Genomic DNA, 18,530 nt, shown 5'->3' with positions numbered 1-18,530 from the left:
GGTGCTGACTGTGTCTCAAACAGTATGGACTTTTGCATGCACTGCAAAACCCTCCGATCCCACCCCCCATAGATACCCTCCTCCTTGCCCCCCCCCCCCCACCACCTCGATCTTCCTTGTAACGCGAGCAGAGCTGAGCGTTCCTGCCTTATAATAAACCCCATGCAGACGGGTTAGTCCTTATACTGACACACTATACGGAAGACTCCCTAAGTAGCAGTGGTGTAAAGTAACTAAAGTACATTTACTCAAGTACTGTACACTGAGTGCCCCGCTACGAGCTTGTAGATCTGCTATTTTTGAAAAATCTTGAACATTTGTGCAAAAATGTAATACATTTATTTTTGGAAACACATTTTTTTTAACTCAAATCTTTAACTCGAGGTCCCTGAAAAAATATATTTTACAAATGTTCGCTTTGAAAAATATCTATTCAAAGATTTGCACACATTTTCACGATTTAAAAAAAATTGCAGATCTACAAGCTCATAGCGCGGCAATGAGCTTGTATATCTGCTATTTTTGAATAGCCAAAGACATCTAAAATGACAGAGATTGAATAGGTTAATAGCCCCTAAACATCGGCCCCTAACAACTATCGCCTTTTACGTTTCGCCACCCAACAGTAGGGTGATTTGACGTTATACTGCATATGGGACATGAAAATGGGACTTACTTTGTAATAATAATCTAATATCTGTCAATTTCCAATTTGTACCTTACATACCTGTGTTCATTCTGTGTCTGTCTGTCTGTCTGTGTGTGCGTGTGTGTGTGTGCGCGTGTGCGTTAGGTGTGGGGTGTAGGTGAGGACCGTGGGCTGTACTTCAGAATGGGCGTGACCACATTAGAACCCAGTGGGAGTGGCTGGATCCCTGTCTCCGCCCACTGGGTTTACAGGCTGCAGGAGATAGCTCCGCCCAGGTGAGTCATCACAACTCTAGGGATTGGAGCCAGCTAGTTGTTAGAGGGCTTAGGATGCCCAAAAAAGAGGCAAAAAGGCTGGCAGCCATATGGAGAAGCTGTTACTTATACCCATAGACTCAAGAGTACTGAGTGACATGCCTATTGTATCATGAAAACGTATGCCATGATTTTGTCAATGTAACCCTACTGCACCTATAATATGTGTGTCCTAAATGTGGACATAAATACATGGTAAAAATGTGTGTGTGTGTGTGTGTGTGTGTGTGTGTGTGTGTGTGTGTGTGTGTGTGTGTGTGTGTGTGTGTGTGTGTGTGTGTTACAGGGATGACAGTGAGTTTGGCGGCGGGCTCACAGAAGCCTTCCAAGGCTCGGTTCTGAGCTGCACCGACTCAGACTCCACCGATCTGGGCCCTCCCGACTCACCAACAAACAACTCCACATCGCCCCCCGCTGTCCTGGAGGACCCCTCCTCCGCGGACCCCTCCGCTGTCCTGCTAGGGGCCACACCCACCACCACCACCGGTACCCCCTCCCCCCCACCACCTCCCCCTTCCCCTCAAGTGGCCTCGCCCCCCCCTTCGTCCGTCCAATCGGAACCCCCCAAAACGTTCATCCCCACCAGCGACAGCTTCATCACCAGCCTGGTGTCCGACCGCGAGAAGACCTCGTCGTCGGCGGCGGGCCTCCCTCGGGATGCCCCGCCCGCCCCGGATGATGCCCCCCTCCTCCAGGGGGAGGAGATAGATCTAGGTTACAATTTTTTTTTAAACATGTATTCATTTTTAAGTATCCGCAATATCCGACGTTGGAAAGTAACTAAGTACATGTACTCAAGTACTGTACTTCCAGTACCTTTACTTCTACTCCACTACATCTCAGAGGCAAATATTGTACTTTTACTCCACTACAATTATTTGAAAACTTTAGTTACTAGTTACTTTGCAGATATAAATTATTACATTATACAACATACACTAACCACTTCAGCCCTATTTTATACATAGGCTATTTGAAAATAGCCGATCTACACGCTCACAATGCGTCGCGATGCGACGCATTGTGAGCTTGTAGATCTGCCATTTTCAAACATTTTAGTACTTTTACTTTTGGTACTTTAAGTACATTTTGATACCAACACTTTTGTACTTTTACTTAAGTAAAATTTTGAATTCCGGACGTTTACTTGTAACGGAGTACTTCTACATTGCAGTATTGCTACTTTTACTTAAAGGAGGAGTTCACCAAAAAATGACTTATTTTCTATCAATTGCACACCCTATGAAGCCTTGAATCCATGGATTCTTTTTTGTTTTTGTGGCATTCCTAAGCTAATAATTTGATTCCCGTCTCCTACCGGCTAATGTATCCGGTAGGAGACACAAATTCGATTATTTGTGTCTCCTACCGGAAATACACACGGTCATCAAATTATTGTCTTAGGAATGCCACAAAAACAAAAATAAATCCATGAAATCAAGGCTTAATGGGGTGTGTAATTGATAGAAAATAAGTCATTTTTTGGGTGAACTCCTCCTTTAAGTAAAACATTTAGTACTTTTCCACCACTGTACTACATTGTATCATGTGCCCAGGACCCCTCTTCAAAAACGAGATGCTACATCTCAAGTGTTTTATCCTAATAAATCATTTCAATCATCATCTAGATGCCGCCCCCCTGCTCCCGGTGGGGGGGTTGCTGCCTTCTTCTCCGGAGGAGGAGGCGGCGGCAGGGGCCGGACCGGACGTCCCGTGGAGCACCGTGGATCTCGCCCAGCAGGCGGCGCAGCGCGGCGGCGGTGATGACATCAGAGGCGGCGGCGGCGGTGGGGCAGCGGCCCTGCTCCCCTCCTCTCATCCCGGCGTGGGAGAGGAGGACGCCCCCGTGTGGGCCTGGATCTCTGGAGGAAGCTGTGACATAGACGCCAACTCACAGATCAGCTGGCTCAGTCCCTCAGGTACCGTATATATATCAGGGGACTGATATATATCAGAGCAACTTTGATGATGGAGAGGGCCCTTATATTTCCACACTCACCCCAGAGGGCCACATCGCACATATATTGTCGGGCCATTCTATGTCACACAAAACGCGCCGCGCTGCGACACGTTTTGAGCTTGTAGATTGGCTATTTTTGCTATTTTTGAATTGGAATTCAGATTTTCTTTGTTTCTCTTTTTCAATTGGAATCCTGAAAAATAACATTTTCATTTAATTTCAAATGCATTTTGTTATACTTATTTTAACTTTATGAACTTAAATACAAATACATTGGACATTTTTAGAATTACATTTTTAGTATTAAAAAGATTTTTAATACTAGTCATTAAGCTACTAATATAGACTAAAGTAATTAAAGCGGGTCATGTGGAGAGAGAGAGAGAGAGAGAGAGAGAGAGAGAGAGAGAGAGAGAGAGAGAGAGAGAGAGAGAAGCACTGCAAAGCAGAAAGCCCAACAACACTTCAAGGGATAGTTAACCCCCCAAGAAAATACCCCATGCGTGGGCCAAGGAGATTTTTTTGTTTGTGTTGCATTCCTAAGCCAATAATTTGATGACCAGCGGACCGGTAGGCAGCGGTTCCGGTAGGAGACACAAAGGAGACTCTTTGTGGCTCCTACCGGAACCGCTGCCGGTCATCAAATTATTGGCTTAGAAATGCTACACAACCCCATTAATTCAAGTCTCCATGGGGTGACTAATCGATAGGAAAAAAAAACATTTTTGGGGGTGAACTATCCATTTAACGCATTTACTCTGGGAAAGAATCTGTGTCGTTCTTTTTTATTTCTTAGACTATTCAAAAATGTCAGATCTACAAGCTCGAGTGCGGCGATACGAGCTTGTAGATCTGCTATTTTTGAAAATTCTTGAAAATATATGTGCAAATCTTTGAATATATATATTTTTAAAGCAAACATTTGTAACTCAAGTCTTTGCTTTTGGGGGATTCTACAAATGTCTTCTAAATCAGTTTAAAACAGTTTTCTGAAACACTTATGTTGCTATGATATCAGTGGTTCTCAAACTTTTTCATGTCAAGGACCCCCCAAACTGATATGTATTTGGCTGCGGACCCCCATCTCAAAATATCTTTGTTCCACGGACCCCCCAGAAGTAAAGATTTGAGTAAAAAAAAATTGCTTTAAAAAATATAGATATATTCAAAGATTTGTGAGATTTTTCAAAAATAGCAGATCTACAAGCTCATAGTGCGGCACTCGGTGTGGGACGCATGTGATTGGTCTATCTCTCTGTCCGTCAGGTCACATGACCAGTTCCTTGTCACTGACTCCAGTTCAGTGGAGCCAACAGCAGCAGCAGCAGCAGGAGGTGAACAGGGACCAGGAGGAGATCGCAAATAAACCGCTGGAGAAGAGCAGCGTAAGACTGTCTGTCTGTCTGTCTGTCTGTCTGTCTGTCTGTCTGTCTGTCTGTCTGTCTGTCTGTCTGTCTGTCTGTCTGTCGGATCATTTACATTCACAATTATCGCCCGATGAAAATGTCACATGGTTTCCAACTGGAAAATGAGTGTGAACACACTGTTGTCAGCAAGCAACTAATCTCTCAAGAACAGATTCAGAGCTACGCTACTGAATCTGTCGAGAGCCCCGTTCAGAACGCGTGCGCGTTAGCTTACAAGTGGGCGTGCCATCAGATCAGGAAGCAGGCCGCGCTTTACCCAATCAAATGTAGTGGGCGGGATTTACTGTCTCTGCGCTCCCTTCCCACTGAAAACAAACCGAAATTCATTTAACAATAGCGTCCTTGGAGCAGACAAAACCACTGAAAGATATTCACATTTGAACTTACTCTTTCATCATAGAAACAAGTGGGCTTATAACCAAAACGATCCATGTTCTCTGGGAGAAGTGGTGTTAGTGTTCCGTGTAGAAATATTGTTAGTGGGAATGAAAACATAAGCGCACCACCGGAAGTGGAGCGCTGAGGGCAGACCAAAACCCCGGTATCCTTGCGCACGGGTGCTCCATTAAGCTCGGCCCAGAGCCAAGTGAAAGAGTAAATAAAAATCACACCTGTGTGAAGGTAGCGGCGCCTTTGATATATTTTGTCATAGATATGTGTTTCTACTAGAGAAACAATATTAAATCTCTGTAAATTTATTTCAAGGCTTCCAGTGGCACTAAATAGTGCCATTGGAAGCGAATCACCAAATGCAGGTAAGTGGCAAAAACTGATCTGTCATAGCTGTCGTTGACGGACCTGACCAATCAGAACGTTGACGGACCTGACCAATCAGAACCTTGGCGAGCCTGACCAATCAGAATGTTGACGGACCTGACCAATCAGAACCTTGGCGAGCCTGACCAATCAGAACCTTGGCGAGCCTGACCAATCAGAACGTTGACGCAAAAGCCAGGTATAGAGGGCTAATATCCGCCGCTAAAAACAGCAGAGGGCGCTGTTTTTCCTTTTTATTTGGCGATGGGTTCCCAGATTGGCAAGCGACAGGATCGTGTGATGGAAGTATAAATTAAAGAAAAAAAACATTTTACCTTAGTTTTTTTCGTAACTTAATGCCCTACTTGATCACACTACAGCGTCACTCGAAAGCATCAGATCCGCAAACTCGAAACGTGGCGCGAAACGACTCCTTTTTAGCTTGTAGATCTGCCACTTCTATACTTTTGAATTTGAATCCTGAAAAGTAACAGTTTTTGGACATAATGAGGTTTTTCCACCCGACAGCAAGGATCTCCTTTTCCCCCCATTTCCTCCTCCTCCTCCTCTCTGTCAGTCTAACCTGCTCCTCCTCCTCTTGTGTGTGTCTCCCCTGCAGTCTGTCTGGGTCCGCCAGGGGGCGCTACGCTGGTGGCGGGACTGGAGCCCCCGGCGCTGGGTGGATGTGGGCGTGGCCCTGGAGCAGTCCACCAGCTGCGAGGGGAGGAAGGACAGCATCCTCTTCATCTACTACACCCAATACGACGAAAAGAAGGTAGGTTCATCTACTACACCCAATACGACGAAAAGAGGGTAGGTTCATCTATTCTACTACACCCAATACGACGAAAAGAAGGTAGGTTCATCTACTACACCCAATACGACGAAAAGAAGGTAGGTTCATCTACTACACCAAATACGACGAAAAGAGGGTAGGTTCATCTACTACACTCAATATGACGAAAAGAGGGTAGGTTCATCTATTCTACTACACCCAATACGACGAATTCGACTACATGTAGTCGATGAATAAAGAACAACGTTCTTTATGCATTTGATGTCGACATCCACTGATGGTTAAAGCCCAAAATGTCTGGGTTTGTTCCTGCAACGAGGGCCGGCCACTCAGCCTGTGTCTTGTGAATCCTGGCCCTTCATTTTTCTTCTAAATTTAGATTAGCCAAGATTTTTTACCCCTTTTTCTGCCCAATTTAGTCGTTATGCCAGTTGTCACTGCTTTCGTATCCTACTGACACAACTGCCAGTGAGAAGTCCCCACCATGAGGACGTAGAGCCTTTGCCCTACTCCTCCCGCCCAACACTCCCCGCTGACAGGTGCCGCCCCAGCCCGTAGGAGTACGTCTAATGACCATTATCACCCTCCCCGCCCGGCTTCCCTCCCCCGAACACGGGCCAATTGTGCTCGTGTAGATGCTCGACAAAGCCGGATGCACCACGGCGGATTCGAACCCACAACCTCCGTGGTGGTGGGCAGGGACTTTACCACTGCGCCACCCCAGCGCCTAGTTTGGCCCTTTTATTAATAATGGTTATGAACTGACGGTGAAAAATTACTAATTTAACCAAAGAGTAAGAAAAGAAAAGGCTATCTACAAATTGACTACAATTCCCAGGCTTAGAAATAACTTAACGACTCCCATTACACATGTGGTCTCCCCCCCCCCCTCCCCCCTCTCCACATAATCAGCATCACATCGTATTGCATGTTACCAACCGGGGCCTCCCGCTCTCTAACCATTCAACTATGGCCGCCTGACTGATGTCATCAACGTGATGTCAGTACTTTGAAGGCCTCTGTATAAAGGTAGTAGCGTGCAACCATGTTCTTTTACGGATCAAGACTTTGAGACGTCCAACTTTGTTGCCCCTTCTCTTTGCATGTGAAATGTTGAGGTGGATCGTGCGTCTGAAAGGAGGACCAAAAGGTTTCACTGCTTCCGCCACGGTGGGACACAAAGTTTACTTCATCGGTGGGGACCGCTACGAGGATGACTGTGATCAGATTGTCATGAACGTATTCAACTCAGTGTCTTTGACCTGGCTGAAGTTGCCCCCAGTGACAGCTGGAAGAGGGGAACGTCCCACTGAGGTTCCCTCCATCCGCCGGTACCACACAGCTGTGCTGATAGAAGGTGCCATATACATCTTTGGGGGCTGGTGGAGTGGACAGTACTACAGAGATCTTTATGCATTTGACGTTGACACCCACAGATGGTTCAAGCCCCAGGTTTCTGGGACTGTTCCAGAGGTGAGGTGCCTCCACTCAGCCTGTGTCTTGGGGAAGGTAATGTACATCTATGGAGGAACCAACCAGCTGACAGTGCACCTTAATGAAATGTACACGTTGGACACCAACGCGATGGTCTGGTCTTTAATTAACGCCGGAGGCACTCTAACCTCGGTCTATCACTCTGCCACCGTCATCGGGACAAAGATGTTTGTATTTGGGGGCTGGGAAAAGGGCTGCTACAACAGCATCAGAGTGTTTGATACAGAGACCAACTGCTGGCTGAGCACGCCTTCTGCACCGCGCCTTCTAGAAGAACGCAGGCGTCATTTAGCCTTTGCCTACGATGGAGAGCTGTACATACCTAGTGGCCACTACCTGAAACAGATGGTCAATGATGTGTGGAAATTCAATCCAGAGGCCTCCTCCTGGAAGAAGGTTGAGGCCAAGGGGAAAAGCTTGGGTTCAATGAAGTACGAGGTGTGCTGTTGCATAGTGGGAGATCGTGTCATCCTCCTTGGAGGAGACGAACTACCCGCCAGTGACCTGTACATCTTAGACTTGAGTCCGAATCTGAAGACGTTATGCAAGCTAGCGGTCAATCAGTACGGTCTGGAGCAGTCAGAACTCACACATAACGTCAGGTGGGAACTGGCAGCGATGACTAACAACAGTCGGTAGCGCCATAGACATATAAAGGTAGACGCCTCCTCCGGCTCTGAGGCGTCTGTATCTCGGGCGCGCACCAGCTTCCGCGGGGCAAGCGGGAAGTTTCCGCGTGCGTCACAGAAGGGGGCGTTCGGTAGGCCAATCAGAGGCAGGTGGGGGCGGGTCATTTTGTAACCCAGCCCTTAACCCTTTAAGAGACAGCCGCGCAGAAACTAGTCAATTAGACGCGCTGTGATTGGCCAGTAGTCAACGCGCTGTGATTGGCCAGTAGTCACTTCTCTAAAATGGTGGTCGCGATACAGGTCGCTCCAACGAACTGCAGAGGCCAATGAGGTATCTAGGTTTCTATATCTATGGGTAGCGCTGTCGCCTCACAGCTAGAAGGTCCTGGGTTCGATTCCCGCCGGGGACGCTGTGGGCGCGTTCTCTCCTCCGCGTCATCAGTGCCCATACCCTAGGTGGGGTTGGCGAAAGGGCCTTTCTGTGTGGAGTTTGCATGTTCTCCCCTTGTCCCCTAGGGTAGGTACCCCTCACAAAAAACATGCAGTAATCCTGGTCTCTATACTGCCTCCCCCTGGTCAGCCGGGGCACCAGATGGAGGGGAAAGGAACTGGTTGGTATAACGTGTTCCTTCCACGTGATACGTCCTACCGGGGAAACTCCCCCTGTCGAGTGATGAGAAGCGGCCGGCTCACTCCTCATGCATTGAAGGAAGCTTGAGCTCAGTTCGGGGCTCTCCCCAGGCTGGCAGAGGGAGAGCAGCACCCCGGATTACAGTGGGTGAAAAAAGAGTTTTTCTATTTTTTTATAATGAGTGCATAGCTCATAAATCGTACAGCTCACCCTGGTTCCAATCCAATCCCAGGCAGCTTACTGCAGTGATTCTCATACATTTTCATGTCAAGGACCCCCAAATTGATATGTATTTGGCCACGGATCCCTGCTGAAAATGTTTTGTGCCAGGGACCCCCAGAAGAGAATATGTATCGCAACGCGACACGTTGTGAGCTTGTAAATCAGCTATTTTCAAATAGCTGATTTATTTATAGGGCTGAAGTGGTTAATGTATGTTTGTAATAATAATTCAAATCTACAAAGTAACTACAGATTTCAAATAATTGTAGTGGAGTAAAAAGTACAATATTTGTCTCTGAGATGTAGTGGAGTAAGTAAAAAGTATAAAAAATACTCCAGTAAAGTCAAAATACCTCAAAACTTTACTTATGTACAGTGCTTGAGTAAATGTACTTAGTTACTTTACACCACTGGAGACATAACTATGCAAAAACTGCACAAAATCCACGGAATCTCAGGAATGTTGTTGACGGAGTCGGAGTGTGACACGCTTGACGCTTCAGTGACGACAGTGATTGGCTGTAGTTCTCCAACGACACTTCCTGGTTCCGCCGCAGAACAAATGTTCTCCCATCACAGATTGTATTAAATATCATTAAATATCATAAAGGATAAAGAGCCACCTCCCTGACAGAGTGCCGGCCCCATACATTTTTTTTTCTCTTTTATTTTTGGTTCTTATTATATATATAATATATATTTTTTCTTTTAATGTAAACAAATCGTCATGACCCAGGGGGCGTGGTTTTGACGTCAGACCTCATATACGTGAATATTTAGGATGTTGGCATCATATGCAGGTTGTGTGTACATGTTATTTGAACATCAGCATCAAGGTACAATGTTCCTTAAGGTGCTGTTCCACGTCCAGTCTGTTGTGCACTATGTACTGTATGGTTCTATGTATCTAACTGTGTGTCCTGTGATAGAAATGTCTGAATGGTGTAGAACAGTGTTGATTTCGTCGACTAAAACTATGACGAAAAATGTTATTCGACTGCCTTTTTTCACTGACGAAAACTAAACAAAAACTAAGCTATGATGACTAAAACTAAGACTAAATGTAGTGACAATTTCGTCAACAAATAAAAACTAGACTTAAATGTTAGTGAGGGACTAGTGGAGAAGAGATCCAGTAGAACTAAAAGACAAGTCATTTCATTTTATGTTTGGTTGCACTCGGGCGCTCTGAAAATAGCAGATCTACAAGCTCAAAACGCGTCGCAGTAGATCTGCTATTTTCAGCATGCAACCAAGTGTAAAATCAGCCGCTACGACCGCATCAAGGCACCGCCGAAATACATTTTAGTCGACTAAATCAACCGTGGATTTAGTCGACTAAACTCTTATGATATTTAGTCAACTAAAACTAGACTAAAATATGACAAAAATAAATGGAATTTTATTTCAAAAGACTATGACTAAAACTAAATCAAAATTTGCTGTCAAAATCAACACTGGTGTAGAAATGTATACGTGTAAATAAATGGACTATACCCTCTTTGGTTACTATAGTGACACCCTCTGTCTCTGTCTCTCTCTCTCAGTACCTCCACGTCTTCATAAACGAGGTGACAGCGTTGGTCCCGGTGCTCAGGGACTGCCACTATGCCTTTGCTGTGTACACCGCCAACAGGACCAAGCAGAGGTGGCCTCTGGTCCTGGCCGCTCCCACTGAGAAGGACATGAATGACTGGGTACCATTTATATACAAAAAATAATAAATGACTGGTTACCATTTATATACAATAATTAATACATGACTGGGTACCATTTATATACAATAATTAATACATGACTGGGTATCTTTTATACAGTAATTAATAAAAGACTGGGTATCGTTTAAGTACAGTACTTGAGTAAATATACTTATTTTACACCACTGGTTCCGTCCTCTAGGTGTCGCTGTTGCGCGAGTGTTGCTGTGAGAGCAGCATAATATCCGTTGTCCTCGTTCCGTCCTCTAGGTGTCGCTGTTGTGCGAGTGTTGCTGCGAGAGCAGGGGGATCCGGGGGCCGCCCTCCACCCAGGCCCTGTGGGCCACCACCTCTAAAGGAGACATCATGGTCCACGAGCCCTCCTACTCGCTGGAGAGCCCCACCAACACCCTGCACTGTGACCTCATGTGAGACCCATATACCTACCAGTGCTGTATACTGTAGATCAGTGCTGCCCAAAGTGGGGTCCTTGGGGGGGAGGGGGTTCCAAACTCATAATTGTAGTGGAGTAAAAGTGCAATATCTGCCTCTGAGATGTAGTGGAGTAGAAGTAAAAGTATAGACAATTGGAAATACTCCAGTAAAGTGAAAGTACCTCAAAATTGTACTTAAGTACAGTACTTGAGTAAATGTATTTAGTTACTTTACACCACTGCAAATCACTAACCACTAATTGCTCTAACGTGCAAGAACTATTCAGCCTACTGTTGAAAATGTCGGCAATGTTAAGTCGGCCATGTTTGTGTTGCTAATATGCTAACTCTGTTGTTACTATACAGTATATGTTTTTGGTGGTCTTGTGCTAAATGTGTGCTAAGCTGCTAACGCTGGGTGCTTTCCGCTCTGTGGTGTTGTGTTGTGTTGTGTTGTGGTGCTATGCTGCAGGTTCTGGCGCCAGGTCCCGGGCCACCTGCGCTGGGTAGAGTCCAACAGTCTGGGGCTGGCGTGGGGCATCGGGTGGGACGGCACGGCATGGGTCTACAGCGGGCACAGCGGGCAGCAGCCCACCCCGGGTAAACACATTACCCCCCCCCTTGACATAGGGCAGGTACACACTGCAAGACATTAGGTCCGATATTGCTGTCGCCGACATTTTTTGGCGCTCGCCGACAAAACCTCCCGACCTGACGCAGATCGGCCTTTGATCGGCGAGATAATGCTCTGGGTGTGTGAAAGGCTCTGCGACCCGATGTGGCCGCGATTCTCCGCTCTGCGACGGCTTTCCGACCGTTTTCAGATATCTAAATTGTTAGATATTCATCTCTGTCTGGGACAAGACAACAGACAATATCATACACTATGAACGGGGCTGCGAGCACCTTGCCTGGAGATGCACGCTACAGCCAATGAGAGCACATTACAGCCACAGTGGCTATGGGGAGCGTCGCTGGACCTGACCACAACAAACAGTCCCTACCGCAATATTACCGTCCAGTCCTGTAATAAGTTAACATTATAAAACAAAATGATAAAGTGAGCGAGCCTGGTGGGCTGCTTATTTTAGAGGAATTGTACAGAGAGAGAGAGAGAGAGAGAGAGAGAGAGAGAGACACAGAGAGAGAGAGAGAGAGAGAGAGAGAGACAGAGACAGAGCGAGAGCGAGAGCTCTCTCTCTCTCTGTGTGTGTGTGTGTGTGTGTGTGTGTGTGTGTGTGTGTGTGTGTGTGTGTGTGTCGTTGTCTGTGTTGCCAGATTTTGCGAGAGAAATAAGCAACCAGGTTTGTGAAAACAAGCCCAACAAGAGCGACTATGAGCACTTTAAGCCTATATACAAATACATACTTGAAAATAGACGATCGACAAGCTCACGTTGTAGATAGGCTATTTTTAAAGAAGACATTTGGGGGGGGGGGGGGGGGATATTTACAAAATCCACACAGATCTTGAATGGGGGTCTATGGCACAACATGTTTTCAGAAGGGGGAGGTCTGCGCTCTGTGGAAAATTTATTATTATTATTAATTTGGGGGTCCTTGCCATGAAAATGTTTGCGAACAACTGGTTCAAACAACATTAGAAAACAAGGCCAAAAAAAAAACTACACTTTCAAGCAACTTTACAGAAAAACAATCCCAAAGTCGCTTATAATAAGCAGACATGGCACTGACCGCTTCTGCGCTCTTGATGAGCGAGCGAGAGAGAGAGCGAGAGAGGGGGGAGAGAGAGAGGGCCCGGGGGAGAGGGAGAGGGAGAGAGGCATATCACGGGATACGTCGATTAAAATGAATTGGAATAAACACAAATGTATGTATTGGGTCTGACTCTGGAGATAGCATCCTAGTGAACTATCCTACAGTGTGTCAGCCCTTGTCGGGGATCAATCGTGTTGTGAAGACCACAACGATATTATGACAGCCGATTTCAAGAAATAAACTCCTGCAGTGTGTTATGCTTAACGATCAGATGACCCCCCGACCACTTTAAGGTCTTGCAGTGTGTACCTGCCCTTAGTCTGTTTCTCTCCCTATTCCAGTGGTTCTCAAACCTTTTCATGTCAAGAACCCCCAAATTGACACATTAGCCCGCAGACCCCATTTGAAAAGATATTATGCCAAGGACCCCCATAAGAGAGGTTTTTACAACTCTGCCAGTGATTTTCAACCCTTTTAATTTCAAGGACCTCCAGTTTGACATGCATTAGGGTACGGACCCCCATTTAATTTCGATCTCTGGGACCCCAATTTATGTTGTAAAATCAAGGTTAATTTAACTCTGAGAGTGTACAAATGGAACCAAATGGACCTGTTAGGGTCCATTTGGTATATTTGTACACTCTCTGAGTTACAGACCCATAAGGGTCCATTTGGTTCCTAACTATCTCTCATTTAGCTGGGGACCCCCTGGAACTCCCTCAAGGACCCCCTGGGGTCCCCGTACCCCACTTTGAGAACCACTGCCCTAATATCTCCAGTCATCTCATCTAGTCTCTGCATCTTCAGGGCCTTTTTCTTATGGTCGATGCATAATTCCTTTAATAACTAATAACTGTTTTTAATAACTGTTTAATATGTTTTCTCAGTAAGGTAGGTCTGTGTCTCTTAAATAATGTTTGAAAGTTTTTTTTAAGTTGTTGATTCAGTATTTAGATATACATTTTATCAGACACGCCCCCTTCCTATACAAACCCATTGTAACTTCAAACTATTTTAACCATGATATTATTCTAATCGGAAACACCCGTCCTTCTAATACGTGAGGAGACTGTGTTTTTTCAATTACTTTTTTCATTCACTTAAATAATATCGAAAAAACACGGCCCCCTCATGCATTAGGAGGGCAGGGTGAGTCACCAGAACCAAGGATGGGTGTTTTTGATGAATCTAACATGTTAAAAATGGAGTTTGAACTTATAATGGGTTTGTATAGGAAGTGTCCGATAAAATGAATATCAAATATCTGAATACTGAATCAAGAAAATTAAAAACCGTCTGGGGGTCTCACAAAAGCCTGAGTAGACGATAAAATGACCCAATTTAAAAATGAAAAGAATCCCTGTAAGTGGTCAATTTCCTTGCTTGTTGCTTGCTTATGTTGTGTAATTGCTTGAGCATGCGGTTCAACACGTTACCGTCTGCTGCACTTCTACACATGGCTATACGCTCACAGCGTTTAGTGTTCTCGTTTGGTGTTTGTTTCAGGAGATGCACCGCAGACACAGACGGACGTGAGGAGTGTTCAAATATTTGAGAACCAGAGATGGAACCCCATGACTGGATATACAGACAAGTAAGAGCGCTTTACTTAACCCATTCAATCAGGGAACGCATTGAACGTAATTTTAGATTTCTCTGGCTATTCAGAAAAAGCAGATATACAAGCTCATAGCGCGGCACTTGGTGCCACGCGATGAGCTATACAGTATATATTTTTAAAGCGAACATTTGTAACTCAAATCTTTGCCTCTGGGAGGTCCCTGGATTGCCTGGAACAAAACTATTTTGAGATGGAGGTCCGCGGCCAAATACATATCATTTTGGGAGGTCATTGACATGAGAAAAGTTTAAGAACCACTCATATAGCAACATAAGTTGCCCCAACTAACCTGTAAAAGACTCAAACTAACACCAAAACTAAAAAACTCAACTAAAACTAACCCTTCACAAAAAATAAACTAAGCAGAAATTGGAAACAAAAAGTGAAAACTAAATAAAAATAAAAACTAGTGAAAATGCAAAATGGGGCTGAGACAGGTGAGTATTGGGCAGGGTTATTAATAACGACCCAGATTAACGATATATAATAACAATAACAATAACAATAACAATAATAATAATAATATACTTAGACCTCTTTGCTCCCACAGAGGAAGGTTTTCATCTTCACCCAGCTGATTGCTGCCCCAGCGGTCAGACTTGAGCGCAGGGGCAGTTAGGGGTTAAGTCCCTTTGCTCAGGGGCACCTCGACACATTGCCGGGGCGGGTATAAACCCTGGAACCTTCCGTTTCCCAGGCGGCCTGCCTCTTTACCCATTCAGCTAATTGTGCACGATTGTCATCTGGACTGTTATTGTTAAACCACATACTTATTGCTGTCTTAACAATGTGAACACAAATAAACACAAAGGGTCTCTTATAGCGATTAACCAACATGTGGGCCATGAAACCTCACTCAAAACCCACTCTTCAGGATAGCTTCTCCCAGCTAAGGTCTAGTTAAGATGTCTCCCTAACCCATGCTTAACCTTTTATCATTTTAATTTCTTTCTTTCTTTCTTATTAAAGTTGGTCCTTCCGTTTCTTTATGTAAAGCGATTTTGGGTACTTAGATAAGTGCTATATAAATCTGAGCTATTATTATGAGGATAGTTCAAGTGGGCCCCCAAATAATTGGAAAAACACAAAGATTGTATTGATAATAATTACATTAATATCACAAAAGTAATGCACAATAAGGTACAGGGCTATTGATGGGGCCAGGCCTCTTGCATTGACCCATTGTCTAACATACCTGAAGACGTTAATAGCATTCTTCTTCCACTTCTTCCTCAACCTCTTCCTCTTCCTCTTTTTCGTCTTCATATCCGTCTCCTCCTCCTCCTCCTCCTCCTCCTCCTCCTCCTCCTCTTCCTCTTCCTCCTTCTAGTCCAGCTGCTTCTCTGAGTCTGTCTTCTATGCGCCGATAAAGCATTCTGTCCCCAACGCCTAGTGGTCTAGGCATTGGGGCCGGCTCCGGGATCAATGGGGAGTTGATCCCTTCCCTAGCTGCCGCTCTCTGCAGTGCAAAGCCGCTTCTCTCGTTTTCATGCTCGCGTTCTCTTAGCGTCGTCGCGTAATCCAGCTGCTCGGTCTTCTGTTTCCAGTAATCCCTCGCACGTTGTTCTGCCATCTGAGTGAAGGAGTCGTCGTCGCAGAGGCTCGTGCCGGCCCGTTGTTGTGCCTGTGTCCTCATCTCCCTGAGCTCTTTGAGCGACTTCATCAGTGTCGGCTTCTTGACGTCTATCTCGGCGATTTCGTTGTCACACGCAAGCACGGCAAACATCTCTACGTCTTCCTCCTTCAGGCTTCTCCTTCGGTCTTGGTCCCGCTGTTCGGCTGCCATTTTGTCAAAGATAACGTTCCTCTTCTGTTCATCTTGCTCCTGCTGTGCGGCTGATATTTTGTCAGGTACTATGTCCCTCTTTCGTTCTTCTTCAGAGACTATGTCCCTCTTTCGTTCTTCTTGCTCCTGCTGTGCGGCTGCTATTTTGTCAGAGGCTATGTCCCTCTTTTGGTCTTGTTGCTCCCGTAGTGCGGCTACTATTTTGTCAGAGACTATGTCCTTCCTTCGGTCTTTTTGCTCCCGCAGTGCAGCTACTATTTTGTCAGAGAATATCTCCCCCTTTTGTTCTTCTTGCTCCTGCTGTGCGGCTACTATTTTGTCAGAGACTATGTCCCTCTTTCGTTCTTCTTGCTCCCGCAGTGCAGCTACTATTTTGTCAGAGAATATCTCTCCCTTTTTGTCAGAGACGGAGACTATGTCCCTCTTTCGTCCTTGGTGCTCGCGCAGTGTGGCTGCTATTTTGTCAGAGACTATGTCCTTGCTTTGGCCTTCTTGCTCGTGCTGTACGGCTGCTGGTTTATCAGAGACTATGTCCCTCTTTCGTCCTTGTTGCTCGCGCAGTGCGGCTCCTATTTTGTCAGAGAAGATCTCCCCCTTTCGTTCTTGCTCGCGCTGTGCGGCTGCTTTTTTGTCAGAGACGGAGACTTTGTCCCTCTTTCGTTCTTCCTGCTCGCGCAGTGCGGCTGCTATTTTGTCAGAGAATATCTCCCTCGGTCCGTGCGACTCTCCGCCGTTCTCTTCGCTACCCCATGACAGTGGCTTTTCTCGGTGTGAATTGATGGAACGTATCCGTTGCTGCGCTAGATGCTGCTGTTGCTCTCGTATATTCCTCTGCTGTATTCTTTGCTTCAGTTCAGCCTGTGCTTCCCTCCCCTTCATACCTTATAAGTCAACAGGTAAGCACTGGGTAATCCTCGGACGAGGGCGGTTTCGGTAACCTTCAATAATCGTCTGTGAGTCCTTCGGTTCTTGAACCGGCCCAAACTCGAGCTATGAATAATATGAGTGCGAATATCTCTCTATGTCGTCCTGGAGTGAAGTGTACTTGTAAACACGTATACTTAATAACACTATCTTGTCAAACGGCATCCTTTATATGGGATGGCTAATCCCTTGATGATGTCATCAACATAACGTCAGCAGTTGTTGATAACGTCTGGCATCCCCATAATAACCCCATATTTTAGTTGATTGTGCGGTTCCCCAGATACGCTAGCCTGGTTCCAGTCCATAGACCCTGCACACTCTCTGAGTGAACTGCCTCTCTTGGTCTGGTGTTGAAATGTGATCCTAGGATTTGTTCGGTATAAAAAGTACCGTCCAATGAGAGTCGGAGGTGGGGGTGGGTCTAACGACAAGCCAATCAGTGAATATCTGCAAAAACAAGATTGTGCGGTGACGTCAGATGTAGGCGGATCCGTGGATCTCTTGTGATTGATTGGTTTAGGGAAATTCTAATCCCCTCCCCCGTGTAATCGCCTACACTGCAGCCAATGTCAGACTGAAGCTCCACGCAGCTTCAGTCTGACAATCAGGCTAGAGATACGCGAGACACACTCACACCCATTCCCTGCACTCCTCAAGAACCTCCATATATGGGCATTAAATGGGGCACAGACAGACAGACTGACACACAGACAGTCAGAAGGCTGTCAGTCATGGGGTGCAGCCTTCAGGACACAAGAAAGCTGAGGGGGGAGTCGTTTGTACGACAGAAGGTGCAGCTGTTAGTGTGTGTAGGCGACCCCTAGGGGTTTTGGAGGTGCACTCTATATAGTGTTTGTTCAGAAACAGGGGTCTCCCCGTCTTGTTCAGCCCTTTAGTAAACGGACAATACATTTTCAGTCGGGGATACCAAATGTGTCCAATCAGGAAGAAGAACTCATACAGGATACATGCAGGATAAACAAGTGAAATTGGAAGTGATGGAAGGAACAAACAAAAAAATGTGCCGACAATATTTGAATTGGAAAACGATGAAATGGAAGCTGGTCATTGGGTGCTCTCTCCTGAGTGGATGACATTGGTGACCTACCCGAAGAAAAAAAGAACAATTGGTTTACTACAGAGCTGGTGAGACAGGGAGACCCCTGTTACTGAACAAACTATTCTATACTGCAATTATTACTATCAGAATACTGCGAGGCGTTGTGAGCTTGTAGATCGGCTATTTTCACAACGCTTGCCCTTTTATTTTATGTAATATTTGACAATTTGGTAATAAAAAGGTCTTAAAAGTCGTTAAAGGTAGGGTAAGTGATATGTTTTGGTTAAAACAAAAAGTATTTTGTTAAAAGGTTAAAGCACTATATTCTGATAGTAATCATTGCTATAGAGTGTTTGTTCAGTAACAGGAGTCTCCCCGTCTCTCCAGCTCTTTAATAAACAGAAAATAC

General features: G+C 45.5%; 1 protein-coding gene across 1 annotated transcript in view; it reads left to right on the top strand.

The window, feature by feature from the left end:
- Positions 1-18,530, top strand: part of LOC311055736 (tectonin beta-propeller repeat-containing protein 1-like) — a gene marked incomplete at its 3' end in the record, with an annotated part of 37,478 nt that overhangs the window by 9,516 nt on the left and 9,432 nt on the right. The window contains exons 9-17 of the mRNA XM_084072004.1: positions 794-924; positions 1,250-1,677; positions 2,592-2,882; positions 4,190-4,308; positions 5,726-5,881; positions 10,426-10,575; positions 10,846-11,003; positions 11,482-11,609; positions 14,234-14,321. Coding sequence (XP_083928130.1) covers positions 794-924; positions 1,250-1,677; positions 2,592-2,882; positions 4,190-4,308; positions 5,726-5,881; positions 10,426-10,575; positions 10,846-11,003; positions 11,482-11,609; positions 14,234-14,321 — 1,649 coding nt within the window. The remainder of the gene's footprint in view (positions 1-793; positions 925-1,249; positions 1,678-2,591; positions 2,883-4,189; positions 4,309-5,725; positions 5,882-10,425; positions 10,576-10,845; positions 11,004-11,481; positions 11,610-14,233; positions 14,322-18,530) is intronic.

The sequence above is a fragment of the Gymnoscopelus microlampas genome, assembly GCF_963454915.1.
Source record: "Gymnoscopelus microlampas genome assembly, chromosome: 11".
NCBI lineage: Eukaryota > Metazoa > Chordata > Actinopteri > Myctophiformes > Myctophidae > Gymnoscopelus > Gymnoscopelus microlampas.
This window is presented reverse-complemented; position numbering and strand designations above follow the sequence as displayed.